Source organism: Scyliorhinus torazame, chromosome 12 (genome assembly GCF_047496885.1).
Source record: "Scyliorhinus torazame isolate Kashiwa2021f chromosome 12, sScyTor2.1, whole genome shotgun sequence".
Lineage (NCBI taxonomy): Eukaryota > Metazoa > Chordata > Chondrichthyes > Carcharhiniformes > Scyliorhinidae > Scyliorhinus > Scyliorhinus torazame.
The window spans coordinates 39,026,661-39,053,937 of NC_092718.1; the positions used below are offsets into that span (position 1 = coordinate 39,026,661).

Sequence of the window (27,277 nt, forward strand, 5' to 3'; positions counted from 1 at the left end):
GAACGACAGAAACTTCTTTCTTTTAATTGGATGATGCATCTCCCGTACATTCCAGGAGCAAAGTTTCAAAGTAGCTGCTGCCATTGCTTATTCAGCCAAAGAGAGTGTAGGTTATTGACACAGAAAATGGTTTACCAGCCAAGGATTTTCCCGCCCTGCTTGGGCGAGCACCAAAACATACTTCCCCCATCTCCATCCATACTGGACGCACCAGTGACACATTGGGCGCGATTTAACTAAATGGTAACAATGTTCCATAGCGAGCATGTTTATCACATGTTTCCCGGCGCTTGCAGCATTGAGAAACGCCCCGCTATTTAATGCACTTAGAAAGGGGGCATCAGCGGGGAGCGCGGGGCCGAGGTCACATATATCCCCGTTTTCTGCACTGAGGGGGCTCCGCTCGCTGGAACTCCTCAGTGTAACAACAGATCGATTTTTAAATGGCACCCCGATTTCTGGAGCCCCCGACCTGACCCCCGAATCCTTCCCAAGCCCCAACTCACTATGAGGGCGTCACTGGGCCCCACCGTACCCCTCAACACCTGCGCAGGGCATCCCGGTTAGATGGCCGCCGCGTGAAAAATGCAAGCTTGGCACATTGGCCATCCCAACCTGGTACCCTGGGAATGCCCCTTCCAGTTGGCAGAGCCACCTGGGCACCTTGGCACTGTCAGGCTGGCACCCAGGTGGCACTGCCAGGGTGCTAGGCTGGCAGTGCCAGGGTACCCAGGTGGCATCAGCCATGCCAGGGTACCACCCTGCCCAGAGGGCATGCACCTGGGGGCTTCCAATCCACTGGGAGACCCCCAGGTGCCATTCCATCTGGTCCCTGTTTGTGGGGAATGGCGTTTGCCCGAGGTCTCCGAGACGAAGGAGATAGATCCCAACGCCTCGGTTACCTCAGGAAACCTCATATTAGAGTGAGACTCGCTCTAACATGCAGATTGGCCAAAAAGTGATGCTGTCCACAATGGGCGGGATTCACATCACAACATCTTGCAGGATCGCATAAGATCTCGCAAGGTGTCGTGAGGCGTGCAGGTCCCGGGTACAGGGTCTCCCGACTTCTATCGCTGAAAAACACGTGGTGGGGTTCTCGGTAAATCCCGCCCTAGGTGTAATTTGGGCCGGGTTTGGCGGGCTGTTTCCTGCTGGTTTGTGGGTGAGAATCAGGCCGGTATTCACCCACAAGGCTTGGGAAGTTTCTCACCAGTTAATCCCACATTTTGTGCGCGATCGTACCAAATGTCCCATTGTGAGCATGTTTAGTCGCATGTTTCCCAGCGCGCGCAGCACCGAGAAACACAACGCTATCTAAGATGGTTCGGGTTAGATACGGGGCCTCAGTTGGGAATGTGCAGCCAAGTCACACTTAGTCCCTTTCCCTGCTCTGAGAATCCCCGCTTGCCGAAACCACTCTGTGCAGGGAGAGAGCGGGACCTCATTTTTAAATGGCGTCATGATATCCTGACCCCCGAATCCCACCCCCCCAAGCCCCAACTCACTGTAAGGAGGTCACTGGGCTCCCCACACAACACACCCTAGCCCGATCACCGTCGGGCAAAAAATGCCAGCTTGGCACTTTAGCAGTGCCAGGCTGGCGTCCAGGTTGCACCGCCAGAGTGCCAGGCTGGCACTGCCAAGTTGCCCAGGAGGTACCAGCAGTGCCACGGTATCACCCTGCCCAGAAGGTCACCCAACATACGAGGGCGTGATCCAGATTTCCGCGGCCACCGCGGATTGGGTGGCACCCATGCGAAACCCGTTTTGGGCCTCTTCTTCAATGCACCCGGGGCAACGGGGTGCAATAATCGTGCCCAATACTCTAAGGGGATAATCCTCCTAGCCTGTAGAGCTATACCTACAAGCCTTCCATAATTACACCAAGGAGATTTCTCCTCAAGGTAGGAAACACAAGGGGCTGGGTTCTCCGATTTGCAGACTAAGTGCTGAAGCCGGCGTGGGAACAGTGGTGTTTGACGCCCGAAAAAACGGCACAATCCTCCACCGATCTTCCGTCTGGACCGGGGCTAGCAGGCATGCAGCGTAAAGTCCCGGCTCTAACTGCGGATACGGCCATGGAATACGGCCTGCAGTGGCTGCGCCGTGGAACATGGCAGCAGCTGCGCGCGGACCCGGTCTGCCAAATAGGCTCCCCCTTTGGTCAGGCTCGCCACTCCCGGACCACCCCCCACCAGTGCCCCAAGCCCTCGTCAAACCCCACCCCCGCCCCTGGATCGGCTCCCACCCGACTGTGCCGTTTTGGAGGAGGGGGAGGATTGCAAAAGATCACGCCCCCGATTTTGGCACCAATGGGGATTCTCCGGCCGATCGTCGAATGCGATTTCGGCGTCAGAGACTGGAGAATCCCGCCCAATGTGTTGTGAAAGGGACGAGCACAGTTTGCCCATTCTGCATTCCAACCCTTCCTATTGAGACTTTATCCACCTCCCTGCAGTAGCGCTACTCAAATTCATCATGATCAGAACAAAGGAGACCATAAAACATATACCTCGATGGATGCAGAGAATGGAAAAGGGATATTCTTCACACAGCCCTAGTGCTATGCAAGCAGCAAAGCATGTTCCTTAACTTGAAGGAACATGCTGAGGAGTAATTTTCATTCAAGGCAGATAGAAGCCTCTGCCATTCTTAAGGATGAAAACATTCAAAATGCACAATTGCTAAATCATCCCTGTCAGAATGAAAAATACCAACACAGAATCAGGAAAGAATCATAATGACAAGGTATAGAGTCCGGATTAGACAGTGAACCGCAGTCTGTTATTCCAAATTGTTGCCTTTCTTGGAGTTCTCAAACAGCAAGGCTTTAGCCAGATAGTCGAACATCTTTATAGAGTTGTCCCATGTCACCCTTAGTATAGCATAATACAGCGATACAGTGCGGCATATTGCACTCCAATAGGCATCTCCTAACTTCAACAAATCCCATACGTCTCTGATGTATCGCTGCCGAGAGATCTTGAAAAAAAAGGGACCTTCGTTCCCTCATAGAGCAAAGCCCTGTTATGTCTAGCTACCTCCAATACGCTTTGGCGATCCTTGAAGTTGCAAAAACGGATAATTAGGGGCCAAGGTGGTTGGTTGTCCCTCGTCCTCAGAGTCAGGGTACTGACCTTTCTAATTTAATGTGCCCGCCTTTTTGTTCCTAAATTAAGGAGATTTGGTAGCCAGCCAGGAAATTTACCCTCAGCTTCATCTGGCAAACCAACAATCCGGACATTCTACCTCCGGCCTCATTTTCCAGGTGGTCAGGGAATTCTGACATACCATGCAGCTGCTTTTCTAAGCAGATCTCTACTGAGGAAGTTGCATTTTCGACAGTACTAATTTTCTACTGCCCTCCGGCAAGCCTTTAACCTGCAGCTCTATAGAATAAGCACTGAATATTTGTGCTATCAGACAGAGTTTCTCATCAATGACCTTAATAATATTAGTAGTACTTAGTTGTAATGCCTTTGAGAGTGCCAGATCGAGAGTTTGTTTGCTCAATAAGTCGCCATGTTGAGGAGCTGGCTCCACCCGGAACTTCTGACTGCTCTTTTTTGTCGATAATTTTCTCACTATTGTTGTGTTCTGCATTTTACCTGGATGGCTTAGATGCGAAGTGTTGAATAAAGAACGCAAAGCTTTGTTAACAAACAAACAAAACTATAAATTTATTGTACTACTAACGAAGATTCGTTCTTAGAAGGTTTCTATATTAAACTATGCTATCTCTAATTACAGAACTCTCAAGTACGCAACTGTTCCCACTCTCATGCCTCATCTGTCTTCTGTCTGACTGTATCTTCTTCTGTCTCTTCTGACCCACAAGGCTCAGCATCATCCCTTATATACTCATAGGACTAGCTCCCTCTAGTAGCTGTCTGTATACATTTCATTAACCCTTGCATTGCCTTCATGTATGATAATACCACAACTATTTCTCGGCATTTTGTCACCACCATTTAGCCAGAAATCTTCCAGGGACATTTATGGAATTCTCACTCCTGGATTAGTCAAGCACGAGATATGTGAGCATGATACATTAAAGGAAAATAGGGCGGGATTTACTGACCAACACAGCACGTGTTTTTCGCCGGCGGAGGTGGCCAGGCCAGTGGGATTTACCGATCCTGCCGTTGGCAATGGGATTTCCTGGAAAATGCATCCCTCATCACCGGGGAAACCCTTGCGCCGGCGTGGGACTGGAATATCTCACCAGCGTGAACAGCCGGTAGATCGCGCCTATTGATTGAGTTGTGCCAGAGCTCACAGAAACGCAGTTATTCACACACTCGCATCACGTGAACCCCGCCCCACTGTATTTTCACTGTTACCTGTTATCCTTCCAATTCTGTTTGTCCCAGTGATATAATTTCCAGCAAATCCCGAAACGTGGGCTCCAAGACTGTATCCAATCAGGTGAACCTTTCCTTTTGGAAAACCAAAGAATTCCTGAGAATGTAAAAGATTCACACTTTCATCAGAAGAGCTTTGGCAAATCCACATTTAATGGGAAACCTCTGCATGTGCAAAGTTAATGGTCCCTCATTTCCACCAATAACCAAACAAAAATAAGGACACAGGACATGGGAGTGGCCGGTTGTGTGTTGACTCAAACAAAATGATTACTCTCGACAAAAGACATGAAACGCTCAAATGGTAAATTGAAACCAGAATCACTGAAACAGGCGATCTGGTCAGTTTAAAAAAAATAAATTTATAGTACCCAATTCATTTTTTCCAATTCAGGGGCAATTTAGCGTGGGCAATCCACCTACTCTGCACATCTTTGGGTTGTGGGGGCGAAACCCACGCAAACACGGGAGAATAGAACATAGAACATAGAACATAGAACAATACAGCGCAGTACAGGCCCTTCGGCCCATGATGTTGCACCGAAACAAAAGCCATCTAACCTACACTATGCCATTATCATCCATAAGTTTATCCAATAAACTTTTAAATGCCCTCAATGTTGGCGAGTTCACTACTGTAGCAGGTAGGGCATTCCACGGCCTCACTACTCTTTGCGTAAAGAACCTACCTCTGACCTCTGTCCTATATCTATTACCCCTCAGTTTAAAGTTATGTCCCCTCGTGCCAGCCATTTCCATCCGCGGGAGAAGGCTCTCACTGTCCACCCTATCCAACCCCCTGATCATTTTGTAAAATGAATGTGCAAACTGCACACGGACAGTGACCCAGAGCCGGGATCGAACCTGGGACCTCGGCGCCGTGAGGCAACAGGGCTAACCCACTGCGCCACCGTGTTGCCCTTGATCTGCTCAGTTATCTCAATACGATTTGTGGGGGTTTAGTATGTGTCAATTGATTATCCTGTTTCCCTACATTACAACAATGACTACACTTCAAAAGCATGCTGGCTGTTAAACACTCTGAGAGTTCCCAAGGATTATGAGAGGTGTGCTATAAATGTAACGCTTTCTTTGTTGGATGTTTGTGTCCAAGGAATTAATCTTTGAAATGTGTATTGAATCAGAGTAAACAGTTCACTTTGAATCTGAAATCTTTTATGCAATAGCGTTGGTGTTTTATCACAATTCACACTCAGCTGCAGTATACAAGAAGCAGTATATTGGTCAGAATAGTGTTTAGGCTTCTTCCACATTGTGGTTTCCTAATCGATCAGTGGATAAAACTCCCAAGTCTACAGACACTGGAGAGTGTGAAATTGCTGGAATAATGCAGTGTGCACTTTGCTATCTCTCAAAAATGAAATTCAGCCATAGTTCAAGGACAGTCTAACAACTTGTCTTCGCCCCTGCACCAATCAGTCCCATGGGGAGATTTTTCACTGTGAAATGTGTTTGACCCAAATTCCAATTGAATTCTGAAAAGCTTCACCCAAATGTAAATCAGACAGCAATGAAACCAGTTCTGGCAAGGTGTGCAGCTCAATTCCCAGCAGCACACAGCTTTCCTGCCAACTCTGATACATTCGGGTCTTCAGCAACCTGGTGAGAGTCCAGTTTGTTCAGCTCCTGCCAAAAACTCCCTTAGCTACTCAGATCGATGGTGGATAACCTCTTTGAGTTTGACTTAACCCCATTTCAGAAACATCACCTAATCTCTACAAATCACCTCACCCATTGCTGACATCCCCCACAACCATCACAGTAACTGTTACCCACAATTCTATTCCCGTATTCAACACGTCTTAGTTAACATCCTGAGTTCCGTCCTACAATGATTCCCATAAGGACAAAAGAAATAGGATTTAGTGAATGCAAAGGCCCGAAGCCGAGCAGTTTGTTCCAGTCCTGCTGTGTCGAGTGTGGATAGGCCTCCGCTGAATCTGTGGGTTGGACATTCTTCTATGATGTGGTGCATAGACTGCTCTCTCACATAGGCACATTGGAAGTTGGCCAAGCAGGGGCCGTGGCTGTTGTCCTGAACCTGTTAAGGGAGGACCACTCTTTCCTTGGAAGGTTAAAACAAGCCAGTTACTGTGTTGGCTTTGAGATCAGGACTTGTTTGTCATGTTCATTTGCCCAAGTGGAATTTGCATTGAAGTATCGTGTGTTTTGTTTTTCCAGATCAACCTTCATAATGTGAGTTGTACCTTGGGTGGGCTGAATAGATCAGCATGAAGTGGACGGTGGGGGGCTTTTGAAATTTTTCTATCATTTTGTGTGGGTTGTGCAAATCGGCGGATATGTGGAGGAGTGATCCACAGGTCCACAGGTCACTGAAAGGGGCAACACAGGTGGAGAAGGTAGTCAAGAAGGCATACGGTATGCTTGCCATCATTGGCCGGGGCATTGAGTATAAAAATTGGCAAGTCATGTTGCAGCTGTATAAAACCTTAGTTAGGCCACATTTGGAGTATAGTGTTCAATTTTGGTCGCCACACTACCAGAAGGATGTGGAGGCTTTAGAGAGGGTGCAGAAGAGATTTACCAGGATGTTGCCTGGTATGGAGGGCATTAGCTATGAGCAGAGGTTGAATAAACGTGGTTTGTTCTCACTGGAACGAAGGAGGTTGAGGGGCGACCTGATAGAGGTCTACAAAATTATGAGGGGCATAGACAGAGTGGATAGTCAGGGCATTTTCCCAGGGCAGAGGGGTCAATTACTAGGGGGCATAGGTTTAAGGTGCGAGGGGCAAGGTTTAGAGGAGATGTACGAGGCAAGATTTTTACACAGAGGGTAGTGGGTGCCTGGAACTCGCTGCCGGAGGAGGTGGTGGGAGCAGGGACGATAGTGATGTTTAAGGGGCACCTTGACAAATACATGAATAGGATGGGAATAGAGGAATACGGACCCCAGCAATGTAGACAATTTTAGTTTAGACGGGCAGCATGGTCAGCGTAGGCTTGGAGGGCCGAAGGGCCTGTTCCTGTGCTGTACTTTTCTTTGTTCTTTGATGATTACCAGGGCAGGGAACCGAGGGAGTGGTGTTGAGCATAGTGTTCCAGTAATGACCTTGGCTGCAGTTCTTTTTAGATGTTCCCGGAAGGTCAGTGTCCTATCTAAGGTCACTCCGAGGTATGTTGGAGTTGGGCGGTGCTTTAACTTGTAGCGATTCATTTGGATGTTGGCTTTTGCATTGTAAAGATGGAATGAACTGGATACTGTTTTTGCAGGGCTTGGCTTGAGTTGCCATGTGCTGCAGTATTGTTCACACTTTGACAAGGCCTGGTTTAGAGTCCGGTCCAAGGTGTCAAAGACAGGGGCTTGAGTTGCAAGGCAGATGCCGTCGGCATATATGAATTTTCAGCAGGTAGTTTTCTTTCTATTCATTAATAGGACATGGTTGTCACTGGCTGGGCCAGCATTTGTTGCCCATCCATAATTGCCCTTGAGCTGGATGGCTTGCTGGGTCATTTCAGAGAGCACTTAAAAGTCAACCACACTGCTGTGCATCTGGAGTCACATGTAGGCCTGACTGGATAAGAATGCCATATTTCTTTCCCAAAAGGACATTGGTGAACTAGATGGTTTTGTTCTGACAATCTGCAATGGCTTCATAATCATCGTTCGATTTGTAATTCCAGATTTTTATTGAATTAAAATTTCACCATCTGGGCATTCAAACCCAGGTCAAATTACCCCGAGTCAATGGAGTGATAGTCCAGTAACAACAACACCAATCCATCATCTCTCCTGCTTCACTATTCAATAAGATCATGATTGATATGATCTTGGCTTTAGCCCCATCTTCCTGCCAGCCCCGAATAACTCCCAAGTCATTCCGAACTCTGCTGTGCACATCCTGTCCTATTCTAAATCCCATCCATGATCCTTGGGTTTGGAGAGCTGCGGTTTCTCCCTATCCCAATTGTCCTTTTACAAATCCCTCCGAATGCATAGCAGGACTACCTCGGCCACTATTTCCAGCTTTATGTCCAAGGAGATGTCTTTCATCCCTTCAGCTCTGTTCTTTTGTACGTCCCTCCTTCTCCACTGCACCAGTTCATCTGCCATGTCAACCTTACTCTCTGAAGTGACCTCCTTTAACCTCTTTACTTTGACCTTGTTGCTCCCTACCTTTAAACACTTCCTCAAGACCCTTTGTGACCAAATCTGTAGCCACCTCTTCTAATTCTTCATTTGCTCAATGTCCATTTCTCCCTTGTGGGTGGTCTCAGGCCATTCCCACCTTAAAATTGCTACTTAATTTGTCAATTGGCTGATCGTGTTTGAGAATTACACATAAGAACAAAGAACAAAGAAATGTACAGCACAGGAACAGGCCCTTCGGCCCTCCAAGCCCGCACCGACCATACTGCCCGACTAAACTACAATCTTCTACACTTCCTGGGTCCGTATCCCTCTATTCCCATCCTATTCATATATTTGTCAAGATGCCCCTTAAATGTCCCTATCGTCCCTGCTTCCACTACCTCCTCCGGTAGCGAGTTCCAGGCACCCACTACCCTCTGCGTAAAAAGCTTGCCTCGTACATCTACTCTAAACCTTGCCCCTCTCACCTTAAACCTATGCCCCCTAGTAATTGACCCCTCTACCCTGGGGAAAAGCCTCTGACTATCCACTCTGTCTATGCCCCTCATAATTTTGTATACCTCTATCAGGTCGCCCCTCAACCTCCTTCGTTCCAGTGAGAACAAACCGAGTTTATTCAATCGCTCCTCATAGCTAATGCCCTCCATACCAGGCAACATTCTGGTAAATCTCTTCTGCACCCTCTCTAAAGCCTCCACATCCTTCTGGTAGTGTGGCGACCAGAATTGAACACTATACTCCAAGTGTGGCCTAACTAAGGTTCTATACAGCTGCAACATGACTTGCCAATTCTTATACTCAATGCCCCGGCCAATGAAGGCAAGCATGCCGTATGCCTTCTTGACTACCTTCTCCACCTGTGTTGCCCCTTTCAATGACCTGTGGACCTGTACTCCTAGATCTCTTTGACTTTCAATACTCTTGAGGGTTCTACCATTCACTGTATATTCCCTACCTGCATTAGACCTTCCAAAATGCATTACCTCACATTTGTCCGGATTAAACTCCATCTGCCATCTCTCCGCCCAAGTCTCCAAACAATCTAAATCCTGCTGTATCCTCTGACAGTCCTCATCGCTATCCGCAATTCCACCAACCTTTGTGTCGTCTGCAAACTTACTAATCAGACCAGTTTGTGAAGAAATGCTGGAAATGAAAGGTTTGCACAAAGTGATAAAGGGCAGGATTTCCGTACAGCAGCAAAGAATGGGAATAGTTTGAGTAGATGGGAATTGTTCGTGATGTTGGCTATTGTTTCTGGATGTACCATAGCCATCTATTCTAGATTGGTGGAACAAAATCCCTCAAACTTCCCAAAAAGCAGAACAATTTAACAAAGTGTTGATAGTGTCAATGGATTGTTCATGGAGTGTCTTATCCCAACTCTGCACTTTCAAGGAATTTAAATATGAAAACATAGTTGTTTCTGAATATATTTTCCCATCACATTAGTGAATGGTTTCAAACAGCAGTGGGCAACCTAGGCTGGTGCATAGGCCGCATGAGAGGCATTCCTTCATCTCAGTGGGGCGCAAGATTGAAATCGGGCTTGTTCACTAACCACAACCCCATGAATAGGACCCAATACATTTAATACACACCGAACATTTCTTAGCCTCTTGTAGAAAATGCTGAATCATTCATATATTAACAGAAATTTAGGGCAGCACGGTGGCACAGTGGTTAGCACCGCTGTCCCACGGCATCGTGGTCCCAGCTTTGATCCCGGCTCTGGGTCACCGTCCGTGTGGAGTTTACACATTCTCCCCGTGTTTGAGGGGCATAGACAGAGTGGATGGTCAGAGATTTTTTCCCAAGGTGGAGGGGTCAATTACTAGGGGGCATAGGTTTAAGGTGCGAGGGGCAAGGTTTAAACGAGATGTACGAGGCAAGTTATTTACCAGAGGGTAGTGGGTGCCTGGAACTTGCTACCGGAGGAGGTGGTGGGAGCAGGGACGATAGTGACGTTTAAGGGGCATCTTGACAAATACATGAATAGGATGTGAATAGAGGGATACGGACCCCGGAAGTGTAGAAGATTTTAGCTTAGACGGGCAGCATGGTCGGCACAGGCTTGGAGGGCCGAAGGGCCTGTTGCTGTGCTGTGCTGTACTTTTCTTTGTTCTTTGTTCTTGTGTGGATTTCGCCCCCACAACCCAAAGATGTGCTGGGTAGGTGGATTGGCCACGCTAAATTGCCCCTTAATTGGAAAAAATGAATTGGATACTCTAAATTTATTTTTTTTAAAACAGAACCTTAAAGTTCAAATGATAGAAACAAAAGAAATATTAACACCGTGATTGGACACAGAAGGAATGGTTAGCACTGCTCGGGTGACTGTGCGGAGTTTGCACTTTCTCCCCGAGTCTGCATGGGCTTCCGTCGGGTGCTCCGGTTTCCTCCCACAGTCCAAAGATGTGCAGGTTAGGTGGATTGGCCATGATCATTTTCCCCTTAGTGTCCAAGAGGTTAGGTTAGGTGGGGTTACTGGGTGAAGGGGATCGGGTGGGGGCCTGACCGTAGGTACCCTTTCAGAGGGCTGTGCAGCCCCGATGAGCCGAATGGTCTCCTTCTGCACTGTAGTGATTCTTTGATTCTATGAGTGCACAGCTCTCACAGTCAATGTTGTCGGCAATCAGCACGCACCTCACTTCACTCGCCCTTGCTTTACGCGCGAGTCACTTTAGAAACACCGATAGGAAAAAAAACTATGTGATGGAAATCAGCGGAATGTGGCAAGCCTGCGTGTGGTCAACAAAATGTCTCGTGGGCCCCACTCAGAACCCAGATGGGCCGCAGGTTGCCCGTCACTGGTTCGAAATAAAGACACATCACCAAGTTTAAGGGATAGAAATTCAGCTTGCGTGGAGATGCAAAACAGACGCTTTTGGACCAGCCGCCTCACTCTGCAGATGTTCAGTCCCTTTGCCATCAGTGATTCGGCAATTCTCCGGGCAGTATCGGCAGCTAGAGCCGGGCGCTCTACGCTGCTTTCCTGCCAGCCCCCAGCAAAACTGGGTATCGGTGGCCCCAGGAAAACTTGCTTTAAAAATGAAATTTAGAGTACCCAATTCATTTTTTCCAATTAAGGGCCAATTTAGCGTGGCCAATTCACCTACCCTGCATATCATTTGGGTTGTGGGGGCGAAACCCACGCAGACACGGGGAGAATGTGCAAACTCCACACGGACAGTGACCCAGAGCCGGGATCGAACCTGGGACCTCGGCGTCGTGAGGCTGCAGTTGTAACCACTGCGCCACCGTGCTGGCCTCGGCCTCAGGAAAACTGGCGCAAAACGGCCACCGATTCCCCGTTTTGCTGCCCGCTAGCAGGAAGGCAGCGTAGAGCGTAGGCAAAGGCCTGAGGCTGTGGATACTCTGCGAATACGCCGCTTTGGCGGGGAAGCGGCCCCACCCCCGATTCTGTCGGGAATTTGGATTCTCTGGCCCGTCGCCGAACGTGATTTCGGCGTCAGCGACCGGAGAATCCAGCTCATGGTGCACACTGGGTGTAAGTGGAAGGCAGGTGTACAGCATCAGTGAGGTGAGGAGAAAAGAGGATATGGAAATCCAGCCTCAAGAGAGGAAATTCAGAAATAGAAGCAGAGCAGGATGTGAAACAAGTTCACTGAAATTACAAACTGACAAACAAAAAAATGAGAGAAAAAAAAAGACCTGCATTTATACGGCGCCTTTCACAACCTCGGGGATGTCGAGCGCTTGACAGCCAATGAAGTACTTTTGAAGCATAGTTTCCTGCCCAAATTCAAGAAAAGGAGTGACGCGGAGAAAAGAACTGGAGTAAAGGATGGGGAGGACAAAGCGGAATAAAGAAAAGCTGAGGCCAAAAGTCACAGGAGGGAAAGAATATAGAAACTGAAATAATAAAATAAAACACAGGGCGGGGTTAAAAAGGAAATGGAAGAAAGGATTATATATTAGTGGGGAAAAATAGAGAAGGAAAGCAATTAAAGGATTAAAAAGAAAGCGAAGAATATTATTCGAAAGGCCCATTCAAATGGACAGGAAAGGTTAGGAAGCAGAAAAGGGTAGTTGTGAAAACAAGGCAGAAATAATTTCAAACCATCAGTAATGCCCCTTTCTCTTCAATTTGGGTTTTGTGAGTGTCTAGTTCTCATATCTCAGTCTGCCTTATCAATTCATTCCTCTCTGCATTACAGTGAATACATTTCTCCATCATTTGTATCGACTGGACTGCTACTAGAAACCCTTTGGCCTGTAGATTCATTGATATTGGAAAGTCAATTCTTCCCCTAATCCTTTATTGATTGTTGAGCAGCCCAGCTACTGACAGGGAGCATCAAATTGAAAAGCTCCACAATAACTGGTAATTGGATTAATTAACCCCACTAAGTATGGTCGTATTTCTTTGCGTGTCTTTACCTCTCCAGCCTGTGAAAATCTAAGTGGCTCTGGGAGCTTGTCCCTGCTGCTCGCTTGCTTGTCCTTAATTGGACAATACTGCACTTGTTCAGTTTTACACAGTTGGAAGTCTCCAGCCACAGGGTGGTGGACCTGATGCATTGTCCTCAGCACAGAGTGAAGAATATGACATCAAAAATAAACAACAACCGTGGCAAGGAACTATTAGAAGGCTCAATGTCGCAGTTTTACCTCCAGCCAGTCCAATAAATTTGCAATCTCCTGACCAACTATTCGAGTGTTCTTCACTGCTATTGGATAATGTTGATGGGCTAGTGTCAGCCAATCGATCACGAGCACATTGATGTTTTTTCGTCTGACTTTCAGTGCGGCCGCCATCTTCCAGATCCAACTTTCGTACATTCCATCGAGCTGAAAAGATCAAGAGTAAGGAAAAACCGGGAACTTTCTTGGCCAAATGTGGTGTTCATTGTGCCACAAATAGGTGTCATTTTCCAAAAAATTAACCTATCCTTTCTTTTTGTGGAAACAGACCATTCTGCCCCACTAGTCTATCCTGCTCCTCCTACCCTATTACTCCGTACCAGCCTCCCCGAACAGGCGCCGGAATGTGGCGACTAGGGACTTTTCACAGTAACTTCATTTGAAGCCTGCTTGTGACAATAAGCGATTTTCATTTCATTTTTCATTTAATCTCATTCTTTAAAAAAAAAGTTTAGAGTACCCAATTCCTTTTTTCCAATTAAGGGGCAATTTAGTGTGGCCAATTCGCCTACCCTGCACAATTTTGGGTTGTGGGGGTGAGACCCACGCAAACACAGGGGGAATGGGCAAACTCCACACAGACAGTGAACCAGAGCTGGGATCGAACGTGGGACCTCGGGGCTGTGAGGCAGCAGTGCTAACCACTGCACCACCGTGTTGCCCCAACTTCATCTCACTCTATCGGCATATATTCATGTACTTACTGTGTGCATATCTTCAGCACCTTGTTTCACTCAAGATTTCAATGTTCATTTATGGAATGTGAGCAACAAACTACATTAATCAGATAGATTAGATTAATCAGATTAGATCAGATAGACTAAAACTATACAATAATAATAATAACCTTCATTATTGTCACAAGTAGGCTTACATGAACACGGCAATGAAGTTACTGTGAAAATCCCCTAGTCGCCACACTCCGGCTCCTGTTCAGGTACACCGAGGGAGAATTCAGGATGTCCAATTCACCTAACAAGCACGTCTTTCGGGACTTGTGGGAGGAAGCCGGAGCACCCGGGGAAAACCGATGGAGACACGGGGAGAACGTGCAGACTCCGCACAGACAGTGACCCAAGCCGGGAATCAAACCCTGGACCCTGGCGTTGTGAAACAACAGTGCTAACCACTGTGCTACCGTGCCGCCCTGAAAGGATATTCTGAATTCTCCCTCTGTACCTGAACAGGCGCCGGAATGTGGGGACTTGGGGCTTTTCACAGTAACTTCATAGCAGTGTTAATGTAAGCCTAAACTTGTGAAATAAAGATTATTATTATTAAGGCATTCGTTAGACTACACCTTTAATAGTGTAAACAGTTTTGGTCCCCTTATCTAAGGAAAGACATACTGGCATTGGAGATAGTCCAGAGAAGGATCACTGGGTTGATCCTGGGAATGAAGGGATTTTCTTATAAGAAGAGGTTGAGTAGTTTGAGCCTGCACTCATTGCAGTTTTGAAAAAGACAAGGCGACCTTATTGAGCCATATAAGATTCTCAGGAGGCTTGACAGGGTAGATGCTGAGAGATTGTTTCCCCTTTTGGGAGAGTCTAGGACCAGAGGACATTGTGGTGATATACATCTCTGTAGGTACACAAAGGGTTAATGTACATACACTACACCTAGCTAGACCCTAGAGGGAGCACCAGAAACATGACACACAGACAGTCAACCAATCGGTCAGTAAGATAGGACATGACCAATGGGCAGTCATGATGCACACAGAGGTGAGACTACCACAGGAGGGCATTACACCAACCCATATAAAAGGACACAGCACACATGATCTTCTTCTTTCCAGTGGAGACTCTCAGTGAGTACAGACACAGGGTTGATTGAACATCACTCCCACTACGTGGATTGTAGCAGACTGGTTCGTCAGTCTGAGTAGCTATAGCAGGATTAACGGTAGTGTCGAATCCAAGTGGGAGAATCGTTAACAGTTTAATAAACGTGTTAAAGCTGTCTCCAAGTCTGAACCTTCCTTTGTCAGAGTGCACATCAAGGAAGCAGCTTATGCTACGTCAAGAGCATAACAAAACAGACATAATCTCAGATTAAGGGGTCACCCATTTCAGACAGAGATGAGGAGGAATTTCTTCTCTCAGAGGGTGGTGAATCTGTGGAATTCTTCATCACAGAGGGCTCTGGAGGTTGGGTTGTTAAGTATGACGGCAGATTTTTGATCAGAATGGGAATCAAAGGTTATTGGGATAAGGTGGGAAAGTGCAGTTGTGGCTCCTGATCGAACTCATTTCATCCAGCCCACAGAGAAGGTTATTACTAATGGAACAAAGCGGGAGTACCGTCCATCCATGAACAATTGCCACTAAAGGGTGTGAAGTGTTGAAGCCACAGGTCTCCAAGGTCACAGCCTTGTTAGGGGTAAAGCAGCAAATCTCCTTGTTGGGCGAGGGTCCCTTGAACAGGCAATATTTGATGGATTCTGCTTGTGCTTTTCTTCTGCCAACGGAGGTATCATCTGTTGGGTATGAAACAACATCAGGGTCATTATAGATTCATCTCAAATATTAACAATAAGGATGGTCTCAAACTTCACAATGTAGTTTCATAAATGAGCAGTTATAAAGAAGCAGTAATATTCCTTTACTTCTGTTTAAACTTTAATTTTTGTTTGGACCAAGGGCCTGTACATGGACAGTTGAACATATTAATGACAATGGACAGGACTTCCTGCGCAACTGGCCACGTGTCTCTCGGCAGAGGGAGATGGCCCATCACTCGCCGGCAGCGGCATCTTCTGGTCCCGTCGTTATCAACGGGGATTCCCTTTGAATGATGCCTTCGCTGCCGGGAATCCCGCGGCGGGGTGCACTGTCAGTGGCACTGGAAGATCCCACCGGCGTGAACGGCTGGAAGATTTCGGCCAGCATCTTGAATGACACAGATCTCCTCCTCCTTCAGGTACCAGGCCCTAAGAGGGAGTTGGCGATCATTAACTTTCATTAGATTGGGGCGGCAAGGTGGTGCAGTGGTTAGCACTGCTGCCTCCCGGATTCGATCCCGGCCCCGGGTCACTGCCCCTGTGCAGCTTGCACATTCTCCCTGTGTCTGTGTGGGTCTCACCCCCCACAACGTGGATTGGTCACGCTACATTGCACCTTAATTGGAAAAAAATAATTGGGCACTGTAAATTTATTTTAAAAAGCTTTCATTGGATTGTTCCATGGTTATGTTTGGCAAAGTAGTGCAGTGGTTTGAAGTTGCCTTCTGATATATGGCTGACCCGGAGACTCTCCCACTCTGACCACCTGCCCTCAGCCATATTGGGAGGATTCAGAGGCTGATAACCAACCTGTTTGGCCACATTATGAGTGAACCTTCTGTGTCCATCAAGTCCTGGAGTGGGACTTGAACCCAGAGCTTCTGGCCCAGAGGGACATTACCACTGAGCTACAGGACCTCCCAGTGAAACTAATTTAGCTCGCTGAAAGTGATGTCGTCCTTTTAATTCTCCTAAACTCTGTGAGAAGAAAATTACACGTGAGGGTTGTATTTTTGAACAAAGTGTGCGATCACACAAATTCTGCAAAAGGCGCTGGGCGGGATTTACCGGCCGCCGCCGCCGCAATTGTGGTCAGCTGGAGAAACCCCCTTCACGACCGAATCGCAATGTTCCGCCCCCTCCAAAGCGGGGGAGGGCGATCCGCGGGCAGGGGGGACTTTGCCAGGGGCTGGGGGCACTGTTGGGGGCGGTCCGGGGCACGCCAGCCGGCCAAAGGGGGGGGGGGTGGGGGCTCTATTCCGCTGGCCGAGTCCGCGCGCGGCCTGCGCCATGTTACGCAGCGCGGCCGCTGCAAGCCGCCGCCGTACGCATGCGCGGCCACGGACCCGGCAATCCTCTGGCCGTTTTGGCAGCTAGAGCCGGGTGCTCTACGCTGCCTACTAGCCCCCAGCCAAACAGAGGATCGGTGGCTATTTTACGCAAAAGTTTTGGGTGTAAAACGCCTCCGTTCCCCCGCCACCGCGGTGTCATAGCCTCAGAAATGGAGAATCAAGCCCACTGAGTTTAAAAAGTGATTAAAATGCTAGTGAGTTAAGTTTTTAAAATTGTCTGCCAAGCACTGTAATTAATAAGAAATTGATTAGTTTGGTTCAATTATTGCTCCTGATGCTCAGGCTGGAATTCTCCCAGTGCTGTGGAGGTGGATTTGAAGGCGAGGGAGAAAGGCAGAGATGAAAGGGTCGGGTTGCCTCCTCAACGTATTCTGGCCTTTTCACAGCAGGAACAGCAACTCACCCGGCAATGGCGGGCGGCCAGTTAAGGGAACTGATGAGGTACGGCGGTATTATTATTTGTTTTTATTTTTCCATGGGGCATGAACATCGATGGCAAGGCCAGCATTTGTTGCCTCTCCCGAATTGCCCTTGAGAAGGTGGTGGTGAGCTGCCTTCTTGAACCGCTGCAGTCTGTGTGGTGTAGGTGCACCCACAGTGCTGTTAGGGCGGCACAGTGGTTAGCACTGCTGCCTCACCGCTCCGGGTTCAATTCCGGCTTGGGTCACTGTCTATGTGGAGTTTGCACGTTCTCCCCGTGTCTGCATGGGTTTCCTCCGGGAGCTCCGGTTTCCTCCCACACTCCAAAGATTTGCAGGTTAGTGGATTGGCCGTGCTAAATTGCCCCTTAGTGTCCAAAAGGTTAGGTTGGGTTATGCAGATAGGGTGGAGACGTGGCTTAAGTAGGGTGCTCTTTCCAAGGGCCGGTGCAAAGCCGATGGGCCGAATGGCCTCCTTCTGCGGTGTAAATTCTATGATTCTATGATTAAATTCCAGAATTTTCATCCCGCAACAGTGAGATATATTTCCAAGTCAGGACAGTGTGTGTGTTGGAAGGAAAATTTCACACGGTGGTGTTCCAGGTAGTGTTCCCAAGTACTGTTCTCACGTGACATGACGTGTATTCCCCTAGTGGATGCGGCCAGCCATTTAAATTGCCGTTGACATTGGCAGGGCTGTAATATCCCGCTGAGCGGATTATGTCATAAAATCCTGGCCATAGTGAAGGAGGAGGCAGTTAAGACACTGGATCGGTCATACAGAATATACTGCCTTACAGTGTAATGGAGGCCAATTCTATCATGGCTGTTTAAAAACCCTGGAAAATTATCCCAAGAGATAAATATTGCAGGGCTGCAGGGAAAAGGTGGGAGAGTGGGACTAGCTGTGTTGCTCTTGCAGAGGTGCAGACAGACATGATGGGCTGAATGGCTTAGTTTTCTTCTTGTTCCCATTCTCTAACTCCATACCCATTATCCAGCTGATGCCCTGATGGTACAAGGAGGCCCATTCCATGGCCTCTGCCTGTGCTGTCCTTCTGACCCAGCTGCTCACAGATAGAATTGGGTTTGAGCCCAAAGTCCAGAGCCAACTAACCTCTCAGCTAAAGCTCTGTCATTTGTTGGAGGCGGATTCTGCTGACTTACCTCTAATGCTAAATAGGTGAGACCTGCTGTTTAGGCATTGGCAAAGGCAAATAATTGTCAGAGACACTTACGTAACAGCGATTAGACAAATGTAACCAGTGAGGCTGCATACTAATAGAAAGCAGCGGTTACCTTTTGCTTACAAGCAAGTTGTTAACACACCATGTCCTCGACCCAGATGTCAAACAATCCAGTACGTTGTAATTATCAAGATGACTGTGGGCCTTACCCACTCAAAAAACCCAACTGGAGCACTGAGAACTTCAAATACCTTGTACTTTTTTTTATTTACAATTCTATACCTCTTGCCAAGATCAATTGTTTGTGAGTGTATCATGTTGATTGTACACTGGCTGCACTAACATGTCATACTGTTCAACAGACTTAAGCTAATATTATCAAACACAGTGGAATGGCTATTATTTGGTGCGGGGGGGAGCAGTATCACTGTAGTCTTCCACTAGAGCGGCACGATAGCACAGTGGTTAGCACTGTCGCTTCACAGCGCCAGGGTGCCGGGTTCGATTCCCGGCTTGGGTCACTGTCTGTGTGGAGTCTGCACGTTCTCCCCTGTGTCTGCGTGGGTTTCCTCCGGCTGCTCCGGTTTCCTCCCACAAGTCCCGAAAGACGTAACGCTGGATTATCCACCGGTGGGATGCTCCGTTTTGCCGGCAGCCTGGGGGTTTCCCGACGGTGTGGGGCAGCCCCACAAAGGGAAACCCCATTGACCAGCCGGCGTGACGGAGCATCTCACCGGTGGGGTGAAACAGAAATGTGGCGCAGCGGGACAGAGAATCCAGCCCGTGTTGTTAGGTGAATTGGACATTCTGAATTCTCCCTCCGTGTACCCAAACAGGCACCGGAATGTGGCGACTAGGGGCTTTTCACAGTAACTTCATTGCAGTGGTAATGTAAGCTGACTTGTGACAATAAAAGGACCAACAGCAACTTGTGTATCATCACCACTCCTTCCACGGTCGATACAAGGGCACCCACTCTGGAGGGTCGAAGTTCTCACGGTAAACCAGGAGACATACATAATGAGAAAAGGAGTAAAGGGCAGAATGAGAAAGTGTTATTGATACCAGGAGGCCATATAGCTGTGTCACGGTTCAGTGTAGTCACTGGCCAAGCTTCCCCACCCAGTAAGCCTGTTCAGAAATGGATGGTACGTCTGCCAATCGAGAACACCAGCAAGAGTTGGAGGCGGCTGCAGAATAATTGGCACAATCATTCATGGGCAGTGTTATGGGCCAGGGTTTAGAGAACCCCAAAGTGTATCATGGAGTTCACCTGACCCACAACTTTTAATAGATTGTGGTATGGGGAGCACACGGCCCACTCTACAGGTGTGGTACAGCAGAAATGGAAAAGTATTTTTTAAAGCAAAACAATGTTTATTCTATGAACTCAAGTTAACATCTTAGCAACCATCAATTCAAATACAACCCCCAAAAAATACAACACTAAGTAATCCTTTAAGCTTTCCTTTTAGCATCCATAAGACTTAAAACACCTTTTACCAGTAACACATCAGGTTAAAGTCACTACTGTTCTTAGTTTTAAATCACGAAAGGATCGATTTAGTCTTTAGATTACAGAGAGAGACTCTAGTACACCTTCTGGCTGTGACTGCAGCTAGTCAGCTCTGAAAACGAAACTAAAACACACCCTGCAACAAACAGCCTAAAACGAAAGTAAAAAGCTGACAGATAGCCCAGCTCCACCCACTCTCTGACATCACTGCAGTAGTTCTTAAAGGTACTCTCACTACAGATATTTATATACACACCCATTCATAAACACCCATTTCTTAAAGGTACTCTCACATGACAGCAATTACATGCGCTGCATTCTGCCAGAGAACATGGGACAGCAAAGCTGGCGTAGTGGGAATGATCTCTTATAAATGCAGAAACTGCTGGCAAAGGAGTAAACCCCATTAGGAAAGAGTCACGGTTGATTTCCACTCCCCTGGAATGACTATGAGCATCAATGAGGGTGGCAGCTGGAAGGAATTTGTATTAGGGCTGGCAGGCACGCAGTGTCCAGCAATAGGCAAATGGTTCCCAAGTGGTTGCTACATCTGGACCATTTCATAGCTTTGCATAATGGCAGCAGGTCTCTCTCCCCTGCTGCTTGGGTTCAGTGCCAGAGAGAGAGACATCTATGTGACACACAGTAAACTGATTGATAGCAGGCAGGCAGAAGGCAGCACGGTAATAATAATAAAAATAATCGCTTATTGTCACAAGTAGGCTTCAATGAAGTTACTGTGAAAAGCCCCTAGTCGCCACATTCCGGCGCCCGTTCCCGGTACAGGAATTGAAACCGCACTGCTGGCCTTGTTCTGCATTACAAGCCAGCTGTTTAGCCCACTGTGCTAAACCAGCCTGCATAGTGGTTAGCACTGTGGCTTCACAGCGCCAGGGTCCCAGGTTTGATTCCCTGCTGGGTCACTGTCTGTGCGGAGTCTGCACACTCTCCCCGTGTCTGCGTGGGTTTCCTCCGGGTGCTCCGATTTCCTCCCACAGTCCAAAGACAGGCTGGTTAGGTGGATTGGCCATGCTAAATTGCCCTTAGTGTCCAAAAAGGTTAGGGGGCTTATTGGGTTAGGGGGATAGGATGGAAGTGAGGGCTTAAGTGGGTCGGTGCAGACTCGATAGGCCGAATGGCCTCCTTCTGTATTGTATGTTCTATGACTGTTGTTACAAGTAAGAAGTTTGCTATGTTTTGTTATGTTTTGGACTGACTGTGTCTTTAATTTAGGTAAGATGAATGAATGTTAGGTATCATGCGACCTGCTCTGACGTTTTCTGACACCAAGACAGGATGTGCTGATTGTTAAAGGTTAAAGCGGGACCCAGGTTGTTTTCAAAATCAGAAAATGCTGGAAAATCTCAGCGGGCCTGACAGCATCTGTGGAGAGAGAACAGACCTAATGTTTGGAGTCTGTTTGACTCTTCATCAGGTTGATTTACTGGGAAGGATGTGCAAGATATTCACACTGACAAACAATGACCCATGTAACCATGCTGACAGCGGATAAACTGTTAGTCCCCAAGTCACTGGGAGATGTTAGGAATGTAAGGTCTTGTGAATGGTTCTACCTTAAACTGTCCCTTTAATTTCTAGATATAAATGAGTTGGGTTCTGGAGCTAATTAGCAATTCTACCTGGATACAATGCCCATGTGATTCACATGGCCATGGAGATTGGCTTTGCGAGGTCCAGAGGAAGCCATTGTAGGATTGTATTGCTGGTTTTCCTAAAAATTTAAAATTGGAGAACTTGTTTCGTCACCATTTCAGTCAGTCAACTGGAATTTGAATTTATTTTTTTAGAAGTTATCGGTCTCAGCAGGAATTGTAATGCTGCGACCTGAGATAACGCTATTAAATCTCAAGGTCACTTTAACTGTCACAAGTACTCCCGTGCTACTATCAGTTTGCTTCAAGCAGGCCACACACATTAACAATTCCCTCTCCGCTCAGCTGCAGCTTCCTGACATGTTGATCCTTGGTGAAATTCAGGAAGATGCGGCTGGTTGGTTGTCCCTGCTCGGAACATGCTGAAACCGCTCTCGCTTCCTGGACGACCTCCGACTTGTGAGTTCATCCGAATGGCCCAGTGTAAGATACTAAATGCGGCACCCATGCTGGCAGTCAGGGAAACCACATGCAGTTAATATCCCGGAGCCCAGCATCAAATATAAAAGCTTCACACTGACACTGATATAGTCGCATTGTGAAAGGTGATTGTTCATGGGCGGCAGAACCACCGACCCGTGGAAGATGAAACCTGTGCTTGATATCCTCATGGTGATTATTGCACAAACTGAACCTTGACTGAGGGGCATCATCATTCATTGATGTGATGGCACAAGCACGCAAATCGCAACAAAACCCTGCCGCAGAACCAAATATTCCACTGTGCTTTCCAAAAATAATGGAAAATGCATGCAACTCCAATGGAATAATCTCACTTCAGGCTTTAGATGATATTAAATGTCTCGCACTGTTTACAAATGGTTTGATGAGATTATTCCTCCTAACCTTTATTTATTTCTGCTCTAAGTACTTAAATGCCGCAACATTCAGAAATTCAGATAAATGTTAGCAGTGTCACCGTGAAACCTTATAATTATTCCTGGCTCTTTGTGATGTCTTGTACAAAACTGATGTAAATAATCTTACTGTTCTGTACTGTACAATGTACCAATGTGAGCGTCTTCTCCCAGGTCAATCTCCCTAGTATCCAGGCACTGGTCACGCTCGACCAGCTGGGATGTGTGGACCACATTGTTGGCGTGTCTGATACACGACTTACTAGTGCTCTACTCCAAGTTCCGCAATGGCAAGTGATCACTAAGAGGGCAGAGGAAACGCTACAAGGCCACTCTGAAAGCCTCCCTATATAAATGCAACATCCCCATCGACACGTGGGAAGTGCTTGCCTTAGAACACACAAACTGGAGAAGAGGCATCCGCAGGGGCGCCAATCACCTCGAGCATCACAGGGTGGAGCACACGGAGGCCAAGCATAAACAACGGAAAGAGGGCACAGATCCCAGAGCGTCCCACCCACCCACCTCATCAAACAGCACTTACAAAACTTGTGGCAGAGTCTGTGGATCCAGGATTGGACTATTCAGCCACCGCAGAACCCGGAGTGGAAGCAAGTCTTCCTTTACCCTGAGGGACTGCCCAAGAAGAAGGAAGAACTCTGCCCAAAGGCAAATCCTTAGCTCATTGTCGGCTGATTCTCCATCCAGTACCATCTACTTTCCTGACACTCTTTGTCGGCGGTGGCCTGCTTTTGCCGTCCATTCCCAGGGGCAGAGGTGAGGAGGAAGGCCTCAAGCCTACCTCAGTTGGAACAGGAATCAAACGTGCCTCTTGACCTCTCATTTGGGTGGAAGTAGTAGATCTGGAGGACTCATAGAGGATTCAATGGTTGGTTCTCTTGGAGGACTGCCTGCTCTCTCAGATGAAGGAAAGAATTAGGACCCATGATGTGAAATAACTAAAACAAGATTAGGAGAGAGAAAAAAGCCAAAATATAAAGCAGATGAAAGGTCTCACAGTAAGAAATCTTTCAATTCCCAAGTGGAAAAACAACAGCAAACAAGCGTTTGGTTATTTCCCAATCCAGATGAATGAGTAATATCTATAAACAGAAAGTGGGGAAAGTGGTGCTGACCACCTTTGGGAACACCAGCAGCTCACCATAACCACAGCACACTCTGCTGGTGTGGCTGCCCCAATGCGCAGTTTGTGCCCGAGGCACGCAATTATCTGCCCTGAAACTCACTTCTGACTTTCGTCAGCATTTAAAAAAAAAGAAAGATGTGGCTTATTTTGCAACATTTCTGCCCGAACGCATAATTCAACAACCAGTTGGGAAAGAAAACATTTTGCATATAGCTGTACCAAAGAGAAATGGATCAACCCCCTGACCCCTCCGCATTGACATGACTGTCCAAACAGTGCCTGATAGTTAGCTGTGTGGGTCAGATCTAGCTGACTGGCTCTCCATGGATTCAAGAGATAGTTTAATCCAAGTGTGGATGTAAAACAAATCGTCTATTCATTGTATTGCTCATGGCTCTCTGTTCAAGAGCCGCTTTGTTTCATTTTCACATTTAAATAATTTTAGATTAAATTATCTCCTGAATTCGTGGAGAGTTAAACTTAATAACATATTTTGACCTTTGTTTTGGTTTTTATTCCTGAAATGTACTATAGGTGTAACATGGGTGAAAACCAATTGGCCTTCTGCCATTTAATAGACACATTCTTCTTTTAGGCCTCATGGCTCAGAGGGTACCGTCCCTGTCTCTGAGCTGGATGCTCTGCGTTCAAGACCCACCCCAGGGCTTGATGGACAAGGAAGGTGAATTTAGAAGGAAGAGGGGGGATCTTATTGAAACTTACAGCATACTGAGAGGTCTGGATAGAGTGGACGTGGAGAGGATGTTTCCACTAGTAGGAAAAACTAGAATCAGAGGACACAACCTCAGACTGAAGGGCTGAACCTTTGAAACTGACCTGAGGAGGAATGTCTTCAGCCAGAGTGCTGGTGAATCTGTGGAACTCTTGCCGCAGAAGGCTGTGGAGGCCAAATCACTGAGTGTCTTTAAGACAGAGATAGATAGGTTATTGATTAATAAGGGGATCAGAGGAGAGATAGAGGATGGTCTATGGGCGGACGCGTGGAATAGAGTCAACGCGTCCGCAACATGTGCCAGGCTCAGCCTGATACAATTTAAGGTTGTTCACCGGGCTCACATGACAGTGGCCCGGATGAGCAGATTCTTTGGGGTGGAAGACAGGTGTGCAGAATGTGCGGGAGAACCAGCGAACCATGTCCACATGTTCTGGACATGTCCGAAGCTTAGGGGATTTTGGAAGGAGTTTGCAGATGTCATGTCCACGGTGTTAAAAACAAGGGTGGCACTGAGTCCAGAGGTGGCGATCTTCGGGGTGTCGGAAGACCTGGGAATCCAGGAGGAGAAAGAGGCAGACGTTCTGGCCATTGCTTCCCTGGTAGCCCGGAGACGGTGCTATTAGCTTGGAGGGACTCAAAGCCCCCGAAGTCGGAGACCTGGCTATCGGACATGGCTAGCTTTCTCTGTTTGGAGAAAATCAAGTTCGCCTTGAGAGGGTCACTGTTCGGGTTCGCCCGGAGGTGGCAACCGTTCGTCGACTTCTTTGCGGAAAATTAATCGTCGGCAGAAGGGGGGAGGGGTTAGTTTAGCTTAGAGTAGGAGGTTAATAAAGGTGGGACCTGTAAGGGATGGAGATGGCTTTTGCCCTATGTTTATAGTTTCATGTACATTGTTTATTGTGTTGTTGTTATAATACCAAAAAATACCTCAATAAAATGTTTATTAAAAAAAATAAGGGGATCAGGGGTTATGGGGAGAAGGCAAAGCGAATGGGGATGAGAAATATATCAGCCATGATTGAATGGCGGAGCAGACTCGATGGGCTGAATGGCCTAATTCTGCTCCTCTGTCTTATGAACTTAAAACGCGGCCAAACAGGTTGAGTGTGTCAACCTGCAAATCCTTCCAACACATGTTGATGGAGGACACTAAGAACAGGAGAGATTCCCTAATAATAATAATAATAATAGCTTATTGTCACAAGTAGGCTTCAATGAAGTTACTGTGAAAAGCCCCTAGTCGCATGTTTGGGGAGGCCGGTACGGGAATTGAACCTGAGCTGCTGACATTGTTCTGCATTACAAGCCAGCTCTTTAGCCCACTGTGCTAAACCAGCCCCTATCAGCCATGTGATGGAAAGAAACTTGGAACCTCTACCATCACTACCCTTAGTTCTAGGCTACAACATGCATGTAAAAGTGCGTGTTCCCATAGCAACTCAGACTCCTTGAGTGATCTGTGACACCACCGCCCATCTTCATTTCAACAAGTTCTGATAAAAATGTCAAGATAAAACATTGTGGCTTCTCTCGCACTGACCTTAATTTGTTCTCTCCGCCCTGTGACTTAGGTCAGTGATTTTACAATGTAAATTATTCTCCAATAACTGTGTAAATCTTTGCTACAATGTGAATCAATGTTCATTATTATCAAGAAGCATTCTGATTCACACGGGGATTGCTCCTGTTAATGATGAATGGTGCGCACGTCTTAGCAAACCCCCTGTATTTCTTAGGAGATGGAGTGCACTGTGCCTCGCTTGTTCTATTGTCGGGAAACATTCCTGAAACCTTGCTTGCTGAGTGAATGGCTACTTTCAAATAACCAGTCCTTTCCTGTGGCCAGCTGATTGTGACAGCAGAGATGTCACTATCACAAGTCAAAGGGGATTCTTCTCAAAAAAGCAAAGACAGTATGGAAATGTGTGCATTGATTGGAAATGTTAATGCCAAACTTTAATTTTGTACGTGCTGTAATTTTAAACCTATTTATAATAATCTTTATTGTCACAAGTAGGCTTACATTAACACTGCAATGAAGTTACTGTGAAAAGCCTCAAGTCACCACATTCCGGCGCCTTTTCAGGTACACAGAGGGAGAATTCAGAATGTCCAAATGACCTAACAGCACGTCTTTCGGGACTTGTGGGAGGAAACCGGAGCACCCGGACTTGTGGGAGGAAACCCACGCAGACACGGGGGGAACGTGCAGACTCCGCACAGACAGTGACCCAAGCCGGGAATCGAACCTGGGACCTTGGCGCTGTGAAGCAACAGTGCTAACCACTGTGCTACGGTGCCGCCCTTAATTGCTCAGGCGGCTCGGTTTCAATCTGTAACATCTAAAAACATGGATATTTGTAAATCTCACAAGAAAGGTTGGTCTGGGTAACCGGGGTAAGTGATGCCCTGCTAGACTAGAGATTGCCAACCCCAAGTGACATGGCCAGCAGTGCTCTCAGGCAATGGATGAACATGTATACCTGGAACATCCATTGCCATGTATAACACTGCAGCTTAATACATACCCCAAACATAATGGAGAGAATTTTCCAAGTCTGTAGGCTCATACTTTCCTGATATGCAGAATCAGTTGGTAGACAACCTCACTGACAGTGCGGGGTCAGTTCTTAAACAATCAGGGAGCTGGCATCAGAGACAGAAAGGCCAGCAATATTCCGCCACTAGCTGGCGTGTCAGTCTCCTGTCATGTATCT

The 27,277-nt window shown here is 47.2% G+C and overlaps 1 protein-coding gene across 1 annotated transcript in view; it reads right to left on the minus strand.

Annotated features, from left to right (window-relative positions):
* lipca (lipase, hepatic a) overlaps positions 1–27,277 on the minus strand; it is a 118,614-nt gene that overhangs the window by 37,303 nt on the left and 54,034 nt on the right. The window contains exons 2-4 of the mRNA XM_072470714.1: positions 15,474–15,649; positions 13,135–13,314; positions 4,347–4,464 (exon numbers count right to left, since the gene is read on the minus strand). Of these exons, the coding sequence (XP_072326815.1) occupies positions 4,347–4,464; positions 13,135–13,314; positions 15,474–15,649 (474 nt within the window). The remainder of the gene's footprint in view (positions 1–4,346; positions 4,465–13,134; positions 13,315–15,473; positions 15,650–27,277) is intronic.